At 35.9% G+C, this 21,459-nt stretch overlaps 4 protein-coding genes and 2 pseudogenes across 7 annotated transcripts; 4 read left to right on the plus strand and 2 right to left on the minus strand.

The window, feature by feature from the left end:
* The first annotated feature begins 154 nt into the window (after positions 1–154).
* On the plus strand, positions 155–4,909 carry LOC127898585 (beta-glucosidase 11-like; annotated as a pseudogene). The gene is made up of 13 exons (XR_008051171.1): positions 155–599; positions 743–806; positions 1,034–1,086; positions 1,297–1,372; positions 1,476–1,547; positions 1,657–1,744; positions 1,857–2,109; positions 2,760–2,875; positions 2,985–3,205; positions 3,482–3,513; positions 3,613–3,688; positions 4,146–4,236; positions 4,508–4,909. The product of XR_008051171.1 is annotated as a beta-glucosidase 11-like (transcript).
* A 1,389-nt stretch (positions 4,910–6,298) lies between these two features.
* LOC127899211 (probable pectin methylesterase CGR3) lies at positions 6,299–7,523 on the plus strand (annotated as a pseudogene).
* A 1,614-nt stretch (positions 7,524–9,137) lies between these two features.
* LOC102630578 (uncharacterized) lies at positions 9,138–11,262 on the plus strand. Of its 3 annotated transcripts, none has more exons than XM_052432514.1 (6): positions 9,138–9,678; positions 9,798–9,893; positions 9,973–10,074; positions 10,495–10,565; positions 10,664–10,726; positions 10,830–11,262. In XM_052432514.1, the coding sequence occupies exons 2-6, from the start codon at positions 9,830–9,832 to the stop codon at positions 11,106–11,108; spliced, it is 579 nt and encodes a 192-aa protein (XP_052288474.1). In that variant the 5' UTR covers positions 9,138–9,678; positions 9,798–9,829; the 3' UTR covers positions 11,109–11,262. The 3 variants fall into 3 exon arrangements, with proteins under 3 accessions (XP_052288474.1, XP_052288473.1, XP_052288472.1); XM_052432513.1 differs by having other exon boundaries at positions 9,138–9,553; XM_052432512.1 differs by having other exon boundaries at positions 9,139–9,579.
* A 648-nt stretch (positions 11,263–11,910) lies between these two features.
* Positions 11,911–15,495, plus strand: LOC127899210 (squalene monooxygenase SE1-like). The gene is made up of 8 exons (XM_052432510.1): positions 11,911–12,457; positions 12,550–12,661; positions 12,744–12,918; positions 13,024–13,192; positions 13,309–13,527; positions 13,637–13,912; positions 14,004–14,282; positions 14,528–15,495. The coding sequence occupies exons 1-8, from the start codon at positions 12,257–12,259 to the stop codon at positions 14,630–14,632; spliced, it is 1,536 nt and encodes a 511-aa protein (XP_052288470.1). The 5' UTR covers positions 11,911–12,256; the 3' UTR covers positions 14,633–15,495.
* Positions 15,496–17,055: 1,560 nt separating this feature from the next.
* Positions 17,056–17,870, minus strand: LOC107178058 (pathogenesis-related protein 1B-like). Its single transcript, XM_015532779.3, has one exon. It carries the CDS (start codon positions 17,738–17,740, stop codon positions 17,246–17,248), a length of 495 nt encoding a protein of 164 aa, XP_015388265.2. The 5' UTR covers positions 17,741–17,870; the 3' UTR covers positions 17,056–17,245.
* A 2,560-nt stretch (positions 17,871–20,430) lies between these two features.
* On the minus strand, positions 20,431–21,198 carry LOC102630276 (pathogenesis-related protein 1-like). Its single transcript, XM_006486770.3, has one exon. It carries the CDS (start codon positions 21,049–21,051, stop codon positions 20,572–20,574), a length of 480 nt encoding a protein of 159 aa, XP_006486833.2. The 5' UTR covers positions 21,052–21,198; the 3' UTR covers positions 20,431–20,571.
* Between the last annotated feature and the right edge of the window lie 261 nt (positions 21,199–21,459).

The following is a 21,459-nucleotide window of genomic DNA, read 5'->3' on the forward strand; positions in this document are numbered from 1 at the left end:
CGAAAGCCCAGTAAAATCGATTTTCATAATTCTGTACTTCAAAATGGTCAAAAGAACTACAGGTTAGTGTTGCCGTGGCTCTTCGTGATCCCTTCTATAATAAAATAAATAAATAAAATGATCAAAAGAAGACGGCGGACAAGCTACGTAGCTAGTCGCAACCATTAATGCATCACCAATCACCATCACCAATCACAATCACTGTCGAAAGGGCTATGGAATTTTGATTGGGTGATTGATTGGTCACACAGGAGCAACACGACAGCTTGGAGACTGTGACAGTTTTTGTGTTTTTTTAACCCTTTTTCCATTTTTGTACAGGTTGGTTAGCTATCTTGAGTTTTCTCCATAAGAAGGGGAGAGCTTTACTCTGTATACTACTAACAAACTCAAATAGCATTTCCCACTTCCCAGTCTCATAATTGTAAAAAGAAACAACATCAACAATCGCTTGCTTACTTCAATCTGTGATGTTGAGGCCCTTTTTCTTGCTAATATTTCTGCTTAATTTGGCAGCATCAGCACTCACTGCTGTTGAGTATACCAAAAATGACTTCCCACCTGGCTTCATTTTTGGTTCTGGCACTTCGGCTTATCAGGTCCACAACTAATTCTAACTTCTTCTACTCAGCTGTCTGATCTGTTTCAGTTTACACTTTTAGTTTGTTAATTGGAGGAGAAGGTAGGGGGGGAAAAAAAAAAAGAAACATCAGATTCTTATGATATGTAACGTGTAATATAGGTAGAGGGGGCAGCAAATGAAGATGGAAGGACTCCCAGCATTTGGGATACCTTTGCACATGCCGGTCAGTTTTGTTCTTTCAGATTAAATATGAGTCTTGCCGAACCCCTTAGTTTATCATCACTCCTTGTTGTGTTCTTGATTGTATATGCTGAGGTTGGCATTGAAATTTTTCAGATATTAGATATCAAAGCTTCACCCCTAATAATTTTTCATTGATTTACTATAACTGTGTTTATCAAAAATTTATCTTCTAACAGTTGTGTTGGGTTTTCTCTTCTAAATTTTCAGGGAATGTACCTGGCACTGGAGACGTAGCGTGCGATGAGTATCATAAGTACAAGGTGGATACATCATGCCTTAAATCATTATGATTCTTCACATAAAGCTTAAGTAAAATTCAATTACAGTTCATCCTCATTTTGTCTATTGAAACTAATTGAAATGGTTATACAACAATAACCAACCAACAGCTGGTTGATTTTGCTTGTTCATGCAAAACATTGCATCTTGTGGCACAATGATACCTGTGCAACCCATGTGCTTTTTTTCAGGAAGATGTGAAGCTTATGGCAGACACAGGCCTAGATGCCTATAGATTTTCCATCTCATGGTCAAGACTAATTCCAAGTATGATAAGATACTCCCGGCTTTTCTGAAACATATAACAATTATGCAGTTTCTGAGTCATTCTCTCAGATTATCCTCATTTTCTTCTATCTTTCTTGTTCAGATGGAAGAGGACCTGTCAATCCAAAGGGTTTACAGTACTACAACAACCTCATAAATTAGCTAATCAGCTATGGTCAGTTCCAGTTTTTCATTACTACTTATAGAAACTCAATTTCTTTGCATATATTTAAGGAAAGTACTTCCACTATCTCCAATATACCACTTTTGTTTGAATCAAGCAGGAATCCAACCGCATGTCACATTACACCATTTTGATCTTCCTCAGGCACTGGAAGATGAGTATGGCGGATGGATCAATCGAATGATTGTGTATATTTCTCAGTTCCTTGTGGTTTTAGCTTACCCTTTTGTGCTTGGTTAAATAAGCAAATCAATAAACGTGTTGATGACTGTGTCTATATTTTCTCCATTTTGAATGCAGGAAAGACTTCACAGCTTATGCAGATGTATGCTTCAGAGAGTTCGGCGATAGGGTTTCATATTGGACCACTGTGAATGAGCCAAATGGATTTGCAATGTTAGGTTATGACTTCGGAATTGCACCACCTAAACGATGTTCTTCTTCATTCAATAACTGCTCTAGAGGCAATTCTTCCACTGAGCCATACATGGCAGTTCATCATCTCTTATTGGCACATGCATCGGTTGCAAGATTGTATAAAAAGAATTATCAGGTAATATCCAAAAAAATTTCATTCATGTGCTTCAGTATTCCATCTAGTGTGTGACTTAGTCAATCATTTATCCTTTCAGTTATTTATATTGAGTTCAACAAGAAGTATTTGGCTTCAGCATCAAGCATTTTTAGTCTTTCTTGTTAGAATAGAAATTTTGTGTCCGCACATTACTTCCTTAGATGTCAATTTTTGCCATTGCAATATCCCATATCGCTTTGAGTGTGTGAGAGAAGCCTAATACTTATAGAAGGTGATCCACATTTATAAAAGATTGTATAAAAAGATCCACACTTTACTTATAGGCACCCTGAGAATGAATCCGTAAGGGTTCAGTATCAAAATGGATAATATCTTGTCAAATCTAGGTTGAGTCGTAAATGATGGCCAGAACCATTCTTGAATACAAGTGTGCGAACTGAGTTTCTAAGCTTGGTAGGTTGTACGTGCTTGGTTATGGGAGAAGTCTAGTGCTTATAAGGGGTGATCCAAACCTTAATTGACAAGACACATTTTGAGTGTATAAGCATCCTGAAAGCAAATTCGTGACAGTTTAGGTCCAATGCAAATAATTTCTTGCCAGGTTTAGTTTTGGGTCATGACAGTCATGTCTAAAGATATTGGAATAATTGCAACGCATGGTGATGCAGGACAAGCAACATGGCTATATAGGTCTATGCATCTTTTCATTTGGGGTTTTTCCTCTTACAAACTCAAAGGAGGATACAATTGCAACTCAAAGATACTTTGATTTCCTAATTGGTTGGTACGATAAGAATCTATATGTCTTGAGCTCTCTGTTTGGCACTTTTTCCATTAATCTAATTATTTTAAATTTCAGCCGTAGCTAATATTTATATTGCACTGAATTTCAGGGTTGCAAATCCGTTAGCGTATGGAGACTATCCCAAAATAATGAAACAAAATGCTGGCTCAAGACTTCCAGCCTTCACTGACCATGAATCCCAACAGATTAAAGGTTCAGCTGACTTCATTGGAGTGATAAACTACTACACAGTTTACATCAAGGACAATCCCAGCAGTCTGAAACAGAAACACAGAGACTGGAGTGCAGACACAGCAACAAAGGTTTTTTGTACGTTCTCTACATATCATTAGTCTTACTTTGCTGATAAATGGCTGAATTATACATGAGTTGATTCCTCTTTTACTCCATCAAAGTTCACCTAGTCAAACTCATCTGTGGCTTAATTTCAATCTAGAACTTCCATATGGTGGTCCTTATATACTTACTGTCTTGTAACTGTGTAAACTCATTATATATACCAAGTTGACAGGTCAATTTTTTTTTTTTTTCAAAAATCAATTTCTGCCTAATTGAGAAACTAAAACTATTGATTGATTTTGGCAGTTAAGCAGGATACTGCTGCATCATCAAATGAGGTGGGACTTTTAAGTAGATAATCAAAGTATTTGTTTAATCTACTTGATTTAGTTCACTACATTCCTAATTTTCTTTGTTTGACACAATCTCCAATACAGCCCTCAAGCCTGCAAATAGTGCTGGAGTATTTTAAGCAAGTTTATGGCAATCCTCCCATTTACATTCATGAGAATGGTTCTCTCTCTCTCTCTCTCTCTATCTATTTATCCATCTATCTGTTGATGCTCTTGACGACTGACTACAGTAAGTAAACTCGCATATGCTGGTCTTCTTCTTTAAGTGATGAAGTATTTAAAAAGGTAACAAATGAAGAATCAAAGAGCTGAAATCACTAATCATGCTGCCTGGTCAGCTACTTGAAAAAATTTCATGCTATCTTTATTTGAGTATGCAACAGGATATGGTAGTGGCTAATTGCACATGAAAACATACCTTACAATAGCATGCATAGAGGGGGAAGACAATAGAAAAGGAAAGAAAGTCCTGCAGTAACTATTCTCGTGGTGGCAATTGTGGCCTTGCACCAAAAGATAGTTGCTGTCAGATGCAACATTAATATGATATGGTCAATACTTGTTTCACTTTTTTTTTTCTGATTTGGTTTGCTTTATCATCAAATGAATTTTACCAGGTCTGGCCACCCCACGCAATTCATCATTGGAAGATATATCCAGGGTTGAATATTTGCATGCATACATAGGAATTGTGCTTGATACTGTGAGGTATGCCTATTTTGTGCCAAAGTAGACCCCTTGAATGTCTTTTATATTTTCATGAGGGCAAGAAAGAGCTCATAAGCATTCGACTCAAGATATTTTAATAGAAAATTAGTGTGTTATGGAATGGTTTTGACTGTTGGTCTTATGTAAATGTTGAGCTTTTAAAAGTCCATCATTTCACCTCCTTTCCATTTTTCCTGAAATGAAGTGAAGTGATCTGTGTGTATAATCTAACTTCTTTACTGTTTGCTTTTTATTCTTGGAAAAATGGAAGAAATGGATCAAATACAAGAGGGTACTTTGTGTGGTCCTTCTTGGACGTGTTCGAGTTGTTGGATGGCTATAAATCAAGTTATGGCCTGTACTATGTTGACCGACATGATCCGGATTTGAAGAGATACCCTAAGCTCTCGGCACATTGGTATTCACAGTTCTTGAAGGGGAGAAGCGTGAGATCAGATGAAGTCTTCTCACTCGAGAAAAATATTTCAAGTCTTTCTTATGATCTTGACTCTCAGTAGGCTAAGATCTATGCAAATAAAGGATATTCTACGATTACAGTATCATGATTAATAAAGTTCATAAGATTTCTTTGTAATTATCTATTGATTTCTTCGGGAACAACGTACATTTTTCTGCTGAAAATAATAATAATTATTTTTAAAATTTTGTTTTCTAGTTTTTGTACAAGAAAACTCCTGGGAATGCTCTCAATATTCAGCTTTCTACGCCAAACATTCAGGCACAAAACAGAAATTTATAAGGGGATACAAGTACCATTGCTCCATTACATAACTGACAAAAAGTTCAGTTCGGATTAATTTTTCTACTGCTAGAGAAGGAAAACCGATTAATTACATGCATTGCCAGCTAGAAATTAACTTTGTATCAGCTATCTTATCTCTGTTAGAAGAATTTTGAACATGCAACTCAATGAGGCATTTAAAAAATTCGGGGATGGCAGTAATTAACAGCTCTAATTTGTATAATTATGGAAATACTTAAATTAATAAAACTAGAAAAACGTTTATCTCCATGTGGTATTTTGATTATCAAGTAGTTGTTTAATTTAGTTTCTTTGGCATTGTATAATATTTATTCACTTTTATTTCAAACAAAAATTTTTAATTCCAAGCAGAGATCACAAATGGGCTGGGCAAAGACCAAGCCCAAACCCTTAAAAACCATGTCAAAATTTGGACGGGACGGGTCGGGCCTGGGCTTCCCAAAGAACCGAAACTCAATCGAAAAAGTAGCTTATGTATAAAGGCTACAGGGGCAAAGCGAATATAAACAAATATGAGACGCAATTATGATTTATGAACATTTGAAAAAAGTTATAAACTTAACAAATGTTTTAAGACATCAACACATTCAGTCAGATTAATTCATTCAACGACTTTGTTCAATGCTTAGACCTTATCATAAGAGTTTTCATAAATAAACCTTCAACTACAGATAACCACGGTCTGTGAGTAGGGATGGCAAAATCCCGGACCGGGTCCGGGTATTGCAATGACCGAATTCTGTCCGGATGCAACAAGTCCGGATTTAGGCCAGATTTTAATCCGGGTACCCAAATTTTATATTTTTTAATATTATATGTGTATATATTTTATATTTTTTGGTAATTTTATAAGTTTTAAATTTATTTCAATAAAATTTGACATGAAAATATAATTTTTAAGTATTTAAAATTTTATATATGTATAATAAATGAGTCAAATAAATATAAATATTTAAAATAATATATATTTTATAATTTTTTTTAAAAAATCCGGGTTCCGGGTTTATCAAGTGATGCCCAAGACCGACCCGGCTTCATACCCAGGCCGGGTAATACCTGGCCCACAATGCTCGGGTACGGTCCGGGTCCGGACCGGACGGGTATTTTTGCCACCTCAATCTGTGAGGGATTTAATCGATTAATTTTTAAAACGTTTGGATTATTTGGTTTTTTCCCCAAACAAGAAGGAGTGCAATGCAAATTGGAGGGAAAAAAAAAACATAAAACCCCAACACGGTCTAGCTCTGCAACACCATCACTCCTCTTCTTCGCAAACACTTCGACTCGAACGCAGATCCGAGAGACCGAGACCTCCGTTACGTGTTCTTAAGAAGGCATATGTTGACAGCATGATTAAAATGCTACACGTAGGACCCCGAAACTTGTTCAGTGGTATGTAAACTGTTGAAAGAGGAGGATAATGAAGCATGGGGTGTTGAGCCATTTGACTCAGACGATGCTGATGCCAACCGCAGTGAGTCTTGTGCGCAAAGGCATTGTGCAGGCGACCGATATTAAATTTCCTCTGGCCTTCCGAGCAAAGTCATTTTCTCTAGCGATTGTGTCAGATGCTGTGGATTACTTGTCTCCGAAGTTACCTTAACAGAACTCTTCCAGAATTGGCTAGGGTATCTGCTGATGGTGTAGTAATATTTGCTGGTAAATCCCTCGTTTAGCTTTTTTAAAATATGTGTATGAAACTATTGATATTCTTATGTTCTTTTGATATATCGTTTTGTTGTGTAGGTTATCCACATCAGCAAAGAGCTAAAGTTTCTGAACTATCCAAATTTGGTCGCCCTGTGAGTTATTACTCGTTGCAGGATTTCAATATGGTCTTAGTCCTCGTAGGGCTTCTCGTGTTCCTATATATTGGTTGGATTTGAACTAGACCTATGACTTTTACAATTTCATTTGAATGCTGTCTTTGTTACTTCGGATTGATCACGTGCTAGCATTTAATTTGTTGAGAAACACAATTCATACATTTTGGATGCTTGATTGGTCAAAATACGACTGATATCTTTGCTCACTCGTTTTATATGGGATTATTTTCGATTCTTTTTGGGTTCAAAATATTTTGGTAAGTTTTGGCCGTACAGGCACAGTAATTCAAGTTCTTTCTTTTCATTGAAGAAAGTTGGGTCCATGAAACGTTACTTTTCTGTAGGCCAAATTGCGGAGTTCAACTTGGTGGATACGGTATTTTCTTCAGAATAGCTTGGAAGAGAATGAAGTAGCCGCGAAGAAGTTTGAACAGGCTTCAGTTAAGAGATCTTATAAGCCGGCTTGTCAAGTTTTCCACTTGAAGTCATATCACTGAGAATCTCAGCAACATATACTCTCTTATTGAAATTACACATTTGAAAACCATGCTAGCAAGCATATACCCGAAGGGCAAGTAATGTTGTGTACCAATCGTGAGACATTAAATCCTTCATCCAAATATTTATTAGGGGAGTGAGTTCACAAGAAATGCCTCCCCGCCTTTATGTGTTCTTTAGATTTTGGTTTGCTTCTAATCTTCCTGCTTGTTAGTATGCCCAGACCCATATTTGTTTTGATAATTATATGACTACTAATTACTATTAATTTTTTCATTTTAATGGTAAAAAATATCAGAGAAACCATGTCTCGGTGTAATTTGCAATTCTAAGTGTCATCTTCTGTATGTTTTTGCTTAGAAACGAGGTCAGTTGAGCCTTTGAGGGCTCTGGATCTTGGGTCACTGTAGAACTTGACGAGTTGAGTTCAGTTGTCTTAAGTTGTCTGGAAGATTAGGCTTTTAATTGAGCTGAGCTTTTGTTTTGGCAAACAGTTCTAATGGAGTGTAATGAACTTCAACACGCTATCGTAGTATAGTATACTTTTTCAATAAGCCTGAGCTCTCTCCCCGAAGGACAGCTTAGGCATTGTCTTTCCTTCGTCTTACAAACAAAAAAGAACGGATCGGGTCCAACAATAACTATTTTGTTGTACCCATCGCAATCGAGGGACAACGACAATACATACACTCAAGTCAAAAAAAGAAGGGGCCAATAAAATCGATTTTTTTAATTCTTTACTTGAAAAGGTCAAAAGAAGACGACAGGCTCGCTAGCTAGCTAGTCGTAAAATTCATACACTCAGGACAACGACAATACATACACTCAAGTCAAAAAAAAAAGAAGGGCCCAATAAAATCGGTTTTCTTAATTTTTTACTTGAAAAGGTCAAAAGAAGTAGGATTGGCAGAAAAATTCGAACCGGCCCGATCCAGTCCAGGCCCGCGGGCTTTAAACTCAGTCCGTGGCTTTAAATGATAGATAAAGACCTCTAATTTGTAAAGTCCATATGCAATGGGCTTAGACAAGGGCTTTCTTTAAAAGCCCAGGCTTAAGCCCAAACTTTATAATAAATAATAGGAAAAATGACAAACACACTCCCAACGTTTAGACAAAGGGACAAAAACTCTCCTAACGTTTCAAAAGAAATATTTACATCCTCATTCACTAACGGAAACAGTAACTTTTAACAAAAATTATCATTATACCCTTCTAGCATATAAAAAAAAATTATTGATTATCCAATTTGTCCATATATTATTAATAAAATTATAAATATATCCTCATTACCCAATTCCTCTATTTAAATTTTTATCAAATTTTCTCTTCAAGTCAAATAAATTTAATTCATTACTCAAGAATAAAAATAAATAAAATTGGTTATTAATGTTAACTTGTATTTCAATTAATACCATAATAAATAACATAAAAAATTAGTTATAAATATACAAGTTTAAATGATAACATGTGGAAAATTGTTAAATATACAAGTTTAAAATTTAAATAAAATTTTATAGTATTAATATTACAAGTTAAACTTGTATATATATTTTTTATATGCTAGAGGAGTATAACGGTAATTTTCCTTAAAAATTACTGTTTTCGTTAGTGAATGAGGGTGTAAATATCTTTTTAAAAACGTTAGGGTTTTTTGTCACTTTGTCTAAACATTGGGGGGTGTGTTTGTCATTTTTCCTAAATAATATATATATATTTTAAAGAAAAATCTTTATAATATATCATAAAATTCAAATTAAAAAAAGCTGAAAAAATAAAAAATAAAAACGAAAAAGAAAAAGTGAATCAAACAAAACAATTCGTTAGTTTTGAACAAAACCCAAACTCTCAAAGTCAAAATCCCTAATTCCCTCGTTTTCTCCCTCCCTCACTCACCGTCACCTCAACTTCTCACTGTTCTCGCCGCCGGCAGTCAACGGCGGGGCCAACAGCATCCAGCAGTGAGCGACGAGCATCCACCACCAGCACTCCAGCAGCCACCACTCAGCCAGCAGCAGCGGCGAGCATCTCCCGCCATCCCGCGCAACCCACCGTCCAGCTCCAGCCACCCAGCATCTCTCGCGCGACGCAGCAGCAACCCCCACCCACCAGCACAGCCGCGCGACGCTGCAGCAAGCACTTGAACTCGAGCGAGGCAGCAGCAGCGATTTGCAGTCTGTAGTACGCGAATTCAAACGACACAAGTAGCGAGGTAGCAAACCATCCAACTCCGGTCCGGTACTCCTCCTCAATAGCTTCAAACTTTTTTTATTGTATTATCAATACAATATTATGTAATATGAGGACATCACCAGAATGACGAGTTTAAGAACACGGGTTTGTTTATTTTTCTGTTAGAATTTTGTTTGGCTTTAAATTTTTAGCTTTTGGTGGTTATGTCTTTAGAATTTTCTTGTCTCTGAAAACCTAAGTAGCCTGTGCTTCTTTATGTACAGGGAGAGAAAGAAAAAAAGAAAGGAAAAAAGGGATGGGGGGTACAAGTAAAGATCTTTTGCACTTAGAGCACAAGGATTCTTCGGCTTCAGCTATAGGTACACGTTTGTACTCTCTTTTCCTATATATGTGTATCTTGCAAGCTCTGTTGTTCAACGGTTGTGTTTATATTTGCAGAATCTGCACTTCTTGTTTGTAGCAAGAAAGACACGAACGCTGAGTTAAAGAAACCAAACCCCGGTAAAATGCCCAGCTACGGACCAGTTCCTAGAAGCCAAGGTATTCTGAATTTCTATGTGTTCTGGAAGTACTCTCCCTACAAAATACTGGCTTCTGGTTGATAATTTGTCATGGGTGTTGCTTCTCTGTGAAATTGGTTCATGTGCACTCTGTTTCCGTAGTTAGATTATTGCAAAGATCTTGTTTGAGTGATCAATTATGAAATTCTCAAAGGAGAAAGAAGTTTCAAAATTATTGTTCTGTAAATTGTTGTATTAAAGAGTTTCAGAAACCCTTATTAGAGAATCTTTTTGTTTCCAAAGTTGTTTCTGGAACTTGGAATATCTTTATCAAAGTTGTTTCTAGAGCTTGGAATATCTTTATCAAGTTTATGTCAAGGAATTTTCTCAGGTATGTAGAGTCATATACATTTTGTAGGTATTTGATAGTGTCCGATAATCTGTCTCTCTCATTTTTCAGTTTTGGGAAAAGTTAAAGGTTTTTTGGGAGTCATATCAGAGGCTAATAAAAGGCTCCAACTTGATGCAAAGGTTTGTCAGCTGATCTTATTACTAAATCCATACCATTTATCTTGATCCAAACCTTTCTCTCTTAATCACTAACGTGTGCCTCCTTTGACCAAATGTAGGATAATGCTCAAGATTATGATATGGAAGCGCTTACCGGAAACGAATCTGAAGTTATTGAAATGGTAAGTGAAGGTCTCTCCCTCTTTGGTCTCTCCCCCTGTCTGTGTTCATACTTATATTGTGGCAGCTGGTCCATTAACAACTTCAGTTGCATCTTAATGATAGGATTTAATGCTGGGGATAGCTGATCTGCATACTCCTGAGGCGGTCAGTGCTGCTGAATCTGCAATCGCTGGTAATCAGCCAGCGATTCCTTTGCCTGCAAGCAGTAGTGAAACAGAAACTGAAGATAGTAGTGATGACAGTGATGATGACGTCGAGGATAATAAAACATTGGATCCCATGAATCTGAAAAGATCCGAGACAAACAAGGATGATTCATTGAGTGAATCTGCAGGAAACAAGAAATCTAAAAAGCGGCCAAAAATTGTTGAGCTCTCATGAGCATGTTATTTGTATGAGTTAGCTTTGTTGTGTATTAGTGATTTGCGTGTTGTTGTTGTGTCTTGATTATGAAAAAGACAACATCCTTGGTTGACTATTTAATTTTCATAACCAGTTGATATATAAAGTTTTGTTTTGTTTTCTTTTTCCTCTATTATCTTTGTGTATTGAACACTGAGTGCACAATTTCGAAAACAGGTATCTTATTTTGGTTTCTTTTTTTTTTATATGTGAGCCTATTGATGGAGAGGCCATTGAGCTCGGAACAGCGCAATTCAGAGGGGAGAATTTGCAACGGGTTTTTTTGGTTTGCATCAAGCTGAACATATATATCAGTGACACAAATCAATTTTGTCCAAAAAATTAAGTTGATTTTGAGTTTGAATTTTTTTGACTCCAATCCAACTGAGTATAATAAAAATGGATTTGAGGTCAAGAAATTACATGTGTGCAAAAAAAAAAGGGAAAAAACTTTACAAATGGATGTTTAACATATCACTGCTCATGTGTCAGTGACTGGTGAATTGACCCAGCCTTTTCACTGGCAAGAGATTCTTGACAAAATATTTTTGGGAAGAAATTATTCTTTTGTTTGGTAAGCACCGGCTGGACACTTTTGGAGCTTTGTTTTGTTTGTATCTGTATCATTTATAATTTTATTTGAATTTAATCTTAGCTACCCCTAGTTTTGGCTCCCATGGTTTTGAAAATTTTGAGACTTAAAGGACTCCTAATTCAGACCCCACATATTACCAATCAAACATTTGCTTGAAAAATGCAGTGTTTTGACTTGGAGACTCAACAATCCAATACAAATCATTCGATAACCTAAGTTGCACAAACTGTCTTAATGATGATGATTACATAATATCTTCAATCCTAGAGTCTTGATCAAACAATGATTATGCCTTCGTTTGTAATCTTATTCACCCTATCACATCCCTTCAGGAAGTTAAAAAAAAATTATAGGTCCATAATGTATTTTGGCCAATTGCTAAAAGCCAAGATGTGTTTCAGCAGCTTATTATTATAAGTTATTACAACTCAAGCCTATAAAAGGCGCCAAGTTCAAGTGACAAATCAAATCAAACACGCAAACACAAAATCTATACAGTTCATATTATCTTACAATTCATCAAGTTGTGAAAATGGTTGCATTGGGAGCAGTAATTGCTACTCTGTTAGGATTTGCCTTGTTCTACGGTTTAAAAGGAAAGAAGAAGAGCATAGATTCTTCAATGAAGAGCTCAGAAAACAGAACATGCAAATCAGATTCAGGCAAAAGCACGGATATAATCATTGTTGGTGCTGGCGTTGCAGGCTCAGCTCTTGCTTACACTCTTGGCAAGGTGATAAAAGGAATCAAAACATATCATTTGCATTGCTGTCTGTTTCTGAGTATGTTCTGTAAACTTTTTTATCTGGGAATTTTTTTTTTCAGGATGGACGCCGCGTTCATGTGATTGAAAGAGACTTACGCCAGCCTGACAGAATTGTTGGAGAGCTGCTGCAACCTGGTGGATATCTAAAGCTAGTAGAGTTGGGTCTAGAAGGCAAGCTCTGACAATTTGAATCTTGTTCTTCCATTTTCATCGGCATAGATCCATCTTGTAACTTATAAACATGTGGCTGCAGATTGCGTCAGTGACATTGATGCTCAGAATGTGTACGGATATGCTCTTTACAAAGGTGGGAAAAGTACTAAACTTTCATATCCATTGGGAAGTTTTAATTCAAATGTGGCTGGGAGAAGCTTTCACCATGGGCGATTTGTACAAAGAATGAGAGAAAAGGCTGCTTCTCTTCCCAAGTACGGCTTTCTTTCGTTCATATTTGTTCATTTTGATTCATTTCATAATTTGAAACAATTTTTTTTTTATAAATTATTGCATGTTCTGTCCAATCTTATGTTTAGTGTAAGGATGGAACAAGGAACAGTGACATCTCTTCTTGAACGCAATGGAACCATCAAAGGAGTTGAATACAAAACCAAGACTGGTGAAAAGCATACGGCCTATGCTCCCCTCACTGTAGTATGCGATGGTTGCTGTTCAAATTTGCGCCGCAATCTCTGCAATCCTAAGGTGAAGATGCTGTGTTAATCTTGTCAAATGAAGATAGTAAATCATAGATCTCGCCAATTTCTTATAAGGATTTTTTTCCGAAAGTTACAATTTAACTTGTGATTATAATTCTGCAGGTTGAGATCCCCTCTTGTTTCGTGGGCTTGGCCTTGGAGAATTGTAAGCTTCCATTTGCAAATCATGGGCACGTTGTTCTGGCAGAACCTTCACCTATCTTGTTTTATCCTATCAGTAGCACCGAGATTCGCTGTTTGGTTGATATTCCTGGCCAAAAAGTACCTTCCGTTTCCAACGGTGAAATGGCTCAATATTTGAAAACTGTTATCGCTCCCCAGGTACATTTCTTTTGCAAGTAATTTGTGTAGGAGTTACTTGAAATATGTTGTCCTTTCAAAACATGAATTGCTACTTCATTTTAGACTAATTGAGGAACTAATGTTTCAGATTCCCCATGAGCTGCAAACTGCTTTTATATCAGCAACTGAAAAAGGAAACATGAGAACAATGCCAAATAGAAGCATGCCAGCAGCTCCATATCCAACTCCAGGTGCGCTTCTGATGGGAGATGCATTTAACATGAGGCATCCTTTAACCGGAGGTGGAATGACAGTAGCCTTATCTGATGTCATTCTACTCAGAGATCTCCTCAGACCCCTGCGTTCTTTAGACAATGCATATTCCCTTTGCAAAAATTTTGAATCCTTTTACACACTGCGCAAGGTAAATATGCACCATTCATAATGCTCTTTACTTGCAGCACACTCAAGCTGCTGCTAGCTTAAAATATTAGCGTCCAATTCTGTGCTTGCAGCCCGTGGCATCTACAATAAACACATTAGCAGGCGCATTATACAAAGTTTTCTCCGCATCTTCAGATCCTGCAAGGGAGGAAATGCGGCAAGCATGCTTTGATTACTTGAGGCTTGGAGGTGTTTTCTCAAGTGGACCAATATCAATACTCTCGGGGCTAAACCCCCGGCCATTGGGCTTGGTTCTGCATTTTTTTGCAGTGGCAGTTTATGGCGTTGGACGCTTATTGATTCCATTTCCATCTCCCAAACGTTTGTGGATTGGGGCTAGATTGATTTCTGTGAGTATCTTCACTTCATTTTGTCATTCCAAGATTTTAGCCGATCAGTTTGGCCACATGACGCGTGTGACAAGAGAATATTGCATTTGTATTGGTCATGGATTGATATCTAACACACGATGTGTAAGATAACTGGGCATATAGCTAATGGTTAAAAGTCATAAGATCGGATTCTAAAACTTTGTTTCAAAATTCGCATTGAATCATATATTTATCTTTGGTTAATTTTGTTTGTTATTTTGCAGGATGCTTCTGGAATTATTTTCCCCATAATAAAAGCTGAAGGAATTACACAAATGTTCTTCCCTGTTGCTGTGCCTGCATACTACAGAGCTCCTCCTGTTAAGTGAGAATATGAAAACAAGAAATTCAAGAAAATTTTTGGGGAAGAAATCTAGACATGTTGCAAGTTCTTTATTTATTGATGGGAAAAGGACATTCAACCCCCCAACGTTTAGGAAAAGGGACAAAAAACCCATCAACGTTTTAAAAAGGACTTATAACCCCCTTTCTGTTAACAAACACCGTTTGTTTTAACAGTAAATTTATTTTTAATTTTTAATTACTATTATACCCTTATAATAAATAAATTAATATATTAATTTGAGATATATCACAATTAATAATTTTTTAAAAGCTTAAAATTGAGATACAATTATTTTTTTATCTCTCACTATAAGTGTCGCCGTCAAGTCAATATAGTGTAATGGTTTTGATTCCTCAAAGAAAAAGGGTTTAATCAAATTTCGTTTTATTAGTAATAATCACATATGAAAGGTTTGATCATTAGAAAGGTATAATTTATAGCAAATCATTTGGGCAAAAATTTAATTGTATCTCAATTTTTAGTTTTAAAAAATTATTAATTGTGATATATCTCAAATTAATATATTAATTAATTTATTATAAGGGTATAATAGTAATTAAAAATTAAAAATAAATTTACTGTTAAAACAAATGGTGTTTGTTAACGGAAAGGAGGTTATAAATCCTTTTTGAAACGTTGAGGGGTTTTTTGTCCCTTTTCCTAAACGTTGGGGGGTTGAATGTCCTTTTCCCTTTATTGATTAATTTATATTGTTTTGGCATAATTAAACCAGTCTTTAAGCAGGGAGTTCCTCTCTCACCAAAATTGGTGGCAGAGCAAGCAAATCTGCTTGAAGCAAATTGTATCAGTAGATAACAATTTCAAAGAATTAAACTTTATTTTATTAATTTTATTCCAAAATTTGCGGGGTAGCATAACAAGGGTCACAAACATATACATATACCTGCACATACGTAATTGCGCTTGTGGGTATGTAATAGTGCGAGCGGCCATTAAAGCATCTTGCCTAGGCAATAGATATATAGACGGAAAGAGAACAAGATACAGATAAAAAGAGAAAATTCTATGCATCACTCATTTATTGCTGCGTATGGAAGTGAAATCCCATGCATTGGTGGAAAGTGAAAATAGATCACACTGCTTGATTTTATTGTTTTTAGATATCCGCCTACACATAACTTATTCATGACAAAACACTAAGCCCTCCAAGCTCGTAGTTGCATGGACGATTTAGCAAAGTTTTAATATATATAATTAGGAAAAAATGACCGAAGCACGTCCTTTGTTTAATGAAATTAACTTTTGCCTTTAAAGCCCACTAGAATCCCATATTTTTATAACTGGCAACATTAATTAAACAGTCACCTTTGAAGGACAATTCGATTATACAATAATAAATCCGACTTAAACAGCTAGGGCCGCGTTTCTCGGTTAATCAAGATTAACCTATTTTATAGCATCATTATTTTATTTATAAAACTTCTAAGGCATGTGGGGTACTTAGGGCTCTAAATATTATCATTGTTGGGCGAAACGTAGATGTTGAGTATTACACCTCTAATAGCTGCGGAAGTGGTTTGAAGTGCAGACACTACACACAAGTTGTGTGGTGCAATTCTGTGCGTTTAGGTTGTGCTCGAATTGCCACTTCGGCCTTGGCCGAAGTGGTGGGCTGCTGCCCTCACAAGGCTTGTGAGGGCAGCGGTTCTAGCCCCACAAAAGCATTGTGGGGGCTAAATATTCTTAATATGTAAAAATCATTCTCCCTTGCGAAATGCGAGTGGAGTATAGACATCCCTCCTCTGTGAGAGATTATTTGTCTGGGCATGTACTTCACAGAATTCAATGTAATAATGTAAGTCTCAATCATGTATATCTGATTGTAATTATCAGTGTAATATATCTGCTATAATAGTAGTTGTTGTAAATATCTGTATAATGCAGTAATCTGATGTTTAATCAATATTAAAAAAAAAAAAGGTTGTGCTTGAATTAGGTGCAAAAACGGTGGAACCTTTGTCATCTATAGCTACGATCCCCGAGGCAACTATGATAATACATAACCTTACTAATTGATCAAAACTCTCTATCTTGTCAGGCAAAATTAACTATAATCTTTTGCTTTCTAAAACCAACTAGAACCACTATATTGTTAATAGACTCACTGAACTTACTTTAACGTTTATACTTATGCTTGATTCTATTATTTTCTTTCTTTTAAATAGCTTTGACGTAAAGGTAAAAATTATTGCAACCCAATAAATTAAAATGAAGATACATCAAACAAAATGAAGAAAAAAGATTTCGTCAATGGTACAATGAAATTGTTAGAGCATACCTAAAAATTGAAATGAGGATTTGTTCACCACTCAACCGGCAATGAGTTGTTTTCTAATTAATTTGTATTAAGCTAAAAAATTGAAGAGATTTAATAATCTAAATAACTTTAAAAGAGAAATGTACCGCTTATTTATTGCTGTAAATGGAAGTGGGCTCCCGTACAACGTAAAAAAGATCACGTAACTTGATTTTATTTTTTATGGATATCTACCAACACACGACTAAAACATTATAAAACACAAATCCCTCTAATCTCGTACTTGCTTGGAGGATTTAGGAAAGCTGTTTTTATCAATTAGAAAGGTCGTTCACCAGCAGCGTTGCCTGGAGGATCATAGTTGCAGATGGCAATGAATTGATGATTATTGTTACACCGCTCTTTAGCACAACCCAAACGCACAGATTTGCGCCACACAACTTGAGTAAAGTGTCCGCCCATCTGATTAGGAGCACAACTATTAGAGTTGTGGTCGTAAAATTGTTTCTCATCCACCCACATCTTCAGGATGTGATCGACGGTAAAGTCGTAGTCAGCCCATGCAAGGTTCTCGCCGTAATGGCTAACTGAATGTTCAATTATGCAGTCAACTTTAAGTTTTTGTGCATAGCTATGTGCATGATCCTCCAACGTCTTGTCCCATGTCATGCCTATGCCAATGCCAACATTACGACGAGCTTCATTATGAAGGTGGACGTACCGTTGCTGAGTTGCATTGTTGGCTGAGGAGAGATGGATTCTTGCAGCTAGGACTACGAGATGGAAAATTGCTAGTGAATTAATGGGTGACATTACTTGTGGGGTCGATTTAGCTTATTTGATAGAATTATAGGAAGGAGAGAAAGCTTGTTAGATAGGTTAGGGATGAAAAACTTTTGCTTATGTACAAGTAGTTTATATAGGGAATGGTGTGGGAAATCATTCAAGAATCGAATGGTCGAAAATTTCTTCAAAAGTAATTTCTAATTATGCAATATATATATAATAAAAATAGCTCTACTTAATTAAATCTAATTTTAAAATAATTAGATTTTTGTTTGAAATCTTATATAAACCATAAATGTCTAAGTACAACATATGAGAGCCTAAATTTATATCAAAGTTGACACCACGTCGAATATTTATTAAAGAATAAATCATGTGCACATATGATCGGTATAACTGCGGTGACTTCCTAACTGTTGTTACAGACAAGGTAATCGGGAGTGAGTTACTAACTGTGCAGGGCATGATACGGTAATCCACTTTGCATGTATATATATCATGATAGATTATCATGGATGGCAGTTGCAAAAGTGATAAATTATTACAATCCTACTAAAAAACTAAAATTAAATAGGCATATAAGTTCATGATCCTCATGGAAACCCTTTTCTTGCAAGTTAATTTTTGACAGTGGGTATGATGGACCCTCAAGCCATAGATTTTTTTTTTTCATATAATACCATTTTAAAAGTTTACAATATTATAAATTTCATCCTCAAAATTACACATATTTACATTTTGGCCCTCATTAATAGTCATTTCTTTAAAAGAGAAAACAGAATATGAGTATTATGTCTCTCATAAATTTAACCTTTAAAATTTTCTTTATTATACTTTGACCCTATTGGTTTTTCTTTAAAATAAATTAGCCACTGTATCAAAGCTTGTGGTTCTGCTACTGGTTCTACCGAAAAACCAAATTTTGCTCAAAGTTATGATTGGTAACCAAATAATCAATTTATTTATTAATTTATGGTAAAAATTTCTAAATGTATAAGCTCCGTGTGAAAAATCCATCTTATCTTATAGCCGAGATTTGAAACCCCCCCGGGGGGCCCCAACCCCAAAAAAAAAAAAAACTACTTGGAAAGTCTTACCAGTAGCTCCACGGCAAGTTTCATGTTCCTAAATGTTTTGATTTTTTTTTTTTTCCTCTCACATTCACTCTCTACATTTTCATGCACAACAAAATTAAAGAATTTTCCCATTCAAGGTCTAATCAGGGAAAATTAATCTATTAATATCTTGCATCCATGGTAGTTAGGTAAATCATAATTTGACAATCAAAAGAGAAATTATATGTTCAATTTATTTTTTTATTACTTGCGTAAATGGAAGCGAACACATAGCTTGATTTTATTGTTTTCGGATATCTGCCAACGGCATGACTTATTCATGCATAGCCCTCTGGTCTCATATATAGAAGAAAGTTTCTTTATGATCCACTAGTAAGGACGTTGACCAAAAACATTGCCTCGGGGATCGTAGTTGCAAATGACAAAGTTGAGAATGCCATTGTTATTGCACCTCTCTTTAGCACAACCTAAACGCACAGAATTGCGCCACACAACTTGAGTATAGATTGCGCATTTCGTACCATTAAGAGCACAAATATTAGAGTTGTAGTCGTATAATATTAATGGCTTCCCATCCATATACATCTTCACGAACTCGGCGGCGGTAATCTCGCCCTGGCTGCTCCATGCAATTGTCTCGCTGTATTTGCTAACTTGTGGTTTCTTTAAATTGCAGTTACCCTTTAGTTTTTATTCATGTTTATGTGAATAATCCGCCAATTTGTAGTCCCATGACATCGGGCCAACGCCAACACTAGCACGAGCCTCGTTGTGAGCTTTGAGGTAGTCTTCAGGTTTATTGTGGGCAGAGGAGAGATGGATTGTAGCTAGGGCCAAGAGGCAAAAAATTGCTGGTGAAGTTCTTGGCATTGTGGTGATTACTGTTTTAATTTCGCTTATCCGATGGAAATGGGAAAGAAAGAGCTTAGGTAATGAGTGGAACTGCTTGCTTGTGTATAAGAGGTTTATATGGGGAATGGTGTGAAAATCATTCAGGAATTGTATGGTCGAAAATTTTTCAAACGAAATTTCTAACAATACAAGATAAATAAAACTTAGTGGCACTTTGGTAAGGGTAAATTCCCCTTTAATTTTCAGGGTTTAGGCTAATTACTAATTTATTTTATGTATCTTTTAATTATAATTATTCAAAATACTCATTTCTTTTCTTTAATAGGTGTTAAATTAACTTCTTAAGCATATGTAATATTTTTGTCTAATATAATTTGAAATTCTAATAAGTTAGACATATAACAGTTAGCAAATAGAGAGAAGTGAGGTAGATATATTTTAATGAAAACAAAGTTATAGGGATCTTTTTGATAAGTTTTATAAATATAGGGACTAACTGAATAATTGACTCAAATTATAAGGATTAAAGGAGCATCTCATCAATCAAGCCCCTTGAGATCACACAAAAATTTTTTATTATATGTAATTTACCCGTATTAGTTATTATTTACCATAAGGGGAAGGATAATTAAGCCCCTTAATAATAAATTACATAAGTTTATACAGCAATTTTAGATTTTGAGATTAGAATACTTTGAGTGGTTGAGATTCATAAATAGATTGATGGCATATGTTAAAGAATTATATGCATCACTGATTTATTGCTGTAAATGGAAGTGATCTCGCCTGTAGTGTAAAAATTATCACACAACATGTTTTATTATCTTCTTATACCTACCAATACATGGCTTATTCATCATAAAACACAAATCCCTTTTTGCTCATACTTGCTTAGAGGATTTAGGTAAGTCCTTTATATATATGTATTAATTAGTAAGGCCGTTTACCAGCAACATTGCCTGGAGGATCATAGCTGCAAATGACGAACGTGCCACGATTGTTGTTGCACTTCACTCTAGCACAACCTAAACGCACAGAATTGCGCCACACAACTTGAGTATAGTGTCTACACTCCCCACCAACACAAGTATTTGAGTTGTAATTGTACTTTGGTCTCTCATCCACCCAGAGCTTCACGGCCGCCGTACCAGTGAGGTCACCGCTGCTCCATGCTAAGTTCTCGCCGTATGGTCCACCGGAGTGCACCAATCTGCAGTCACCTTTACGTTGATTGGCATAGTTTTTAGCGTAAGCCGCTACCTTGTTGTCCCATCTCATCGGTCCAACGCGGACGCTAGCACGAGCTTCATTGTGAGCTCTGAGATAGTCTTGTTGTGAATTTTGGGCAGAGGACAATTGGGTTGTAACTAGGGCCACAAGACATAAAATTGCTAGTGAAATGTTAGACATTACGTTGTGACTTAATTAATGAGAAAGCTTAGCTGCTTAGGTTATGAATGAAAAATTTTGCTCATGTATAGAGGTTTATATAAGGAAATGATGTGGAAAACTTATTAGTTCAAGACTCGTATATGGTGGGATATTCAAAAGGAAAAAATTGAAGATAAAATTTGCGGCGCCTTAACTAATAAAATTGACTGAGTCTAGTATTTGGACAAATTAATTAAGCTCTTATTGTTACTTTCTTAATGAATGAATTTATTATCCCCGCATGATTACACGTAGTAGATTTTCCACTTTTTCGTCTGGAAAAATTGGAGCGTATTCAGGACAAATGCTTGTTATTTAAAAACAATTGTTAGACCAAAAAACCAACTAAATCTTACTTATCAAATTATTTAATTTTTAAATTATTCT

This window comes from Citrus sinensis, chromosome 8 (assembly GCF_022201045.2).
Source record: "Citrus sinensis cultivar Valencia sweet orange chromosome 8, DVS_A1.0, whole genome shotgun sequence".
NCBI classification, from domain to species: Eukaryota; Viridiplantae; Streptophyta; class Magnoliopsida; order Sapindales; family Rutaceae; genus Citrus; species Citrus sinensis.

What these genes read in the sequence shown, in the direction of transcription:
- LOC102630578 (XM_052432514.1), top strand. Translation starts at nt 9,830, where the DNA reads ATGGGGGGTACAAGTAAAGATCTTTTGCACTTAGAGCACAAGGATTCT. An exon ending in TTCTTCGGCTTCAGCTATAG is followed by an intron (nt 9,894 to 9,972) that starts GTACACGTTTGT and finishes TTATATTTGCAG; the next exon opens with AATCTGCACTTCTTGTTTGT. An exon ending in ACCAGTTCCTAGAAGCCAAG is followed by an intron (nt 10,075 to 10,494) that starts GTATTCTGAATT and finishes CTCATTTTTCAG; the next exon opens with TTTTGGGAAAAGTTAAAGGT.
- LOC102630276 (XM_006486770.3), bottom strand. Translation starts at nt 21,051, where the DNA reads ATGTCTAACATTTCACTAGCAATTTTATGTCTTGTGGCCCTAGTTACA.
- LOC107178058 (XM_015532779.3), bottom strand. Translation starts at nt 17,740, where the DNA reads ATGTCACCCATTAATTCACTAGCAATTTTCCATCTCGTAGTCCTAGCT.
- LOC127899210 (XM_052432510.1), top strand. Translation starts at nt 12,257, where the DNA reads ATGGTTGCATTGGGAGCAGTAATTGCTACTCTGTTAGGATTTGCCTTG. An exon ending in AAGGCTGCTTCTCTTCCCAA is followed by an intron (nt 12,919 to 13,023) that starts GTACGGCTTTCT and finishes TCTTATGTTTAG; the next exon opens with TGTAAGGATGGAACAAGGAA. An exon ending in AAACTGTTATCGCTCCCCAG is followed by an intron (nt 13,528 to 13,636) that starts GTACATTTCTTT and finishes CTAATGTTTCAG; the next exon opens with ATTCCCCATGAGCTGCAAAC.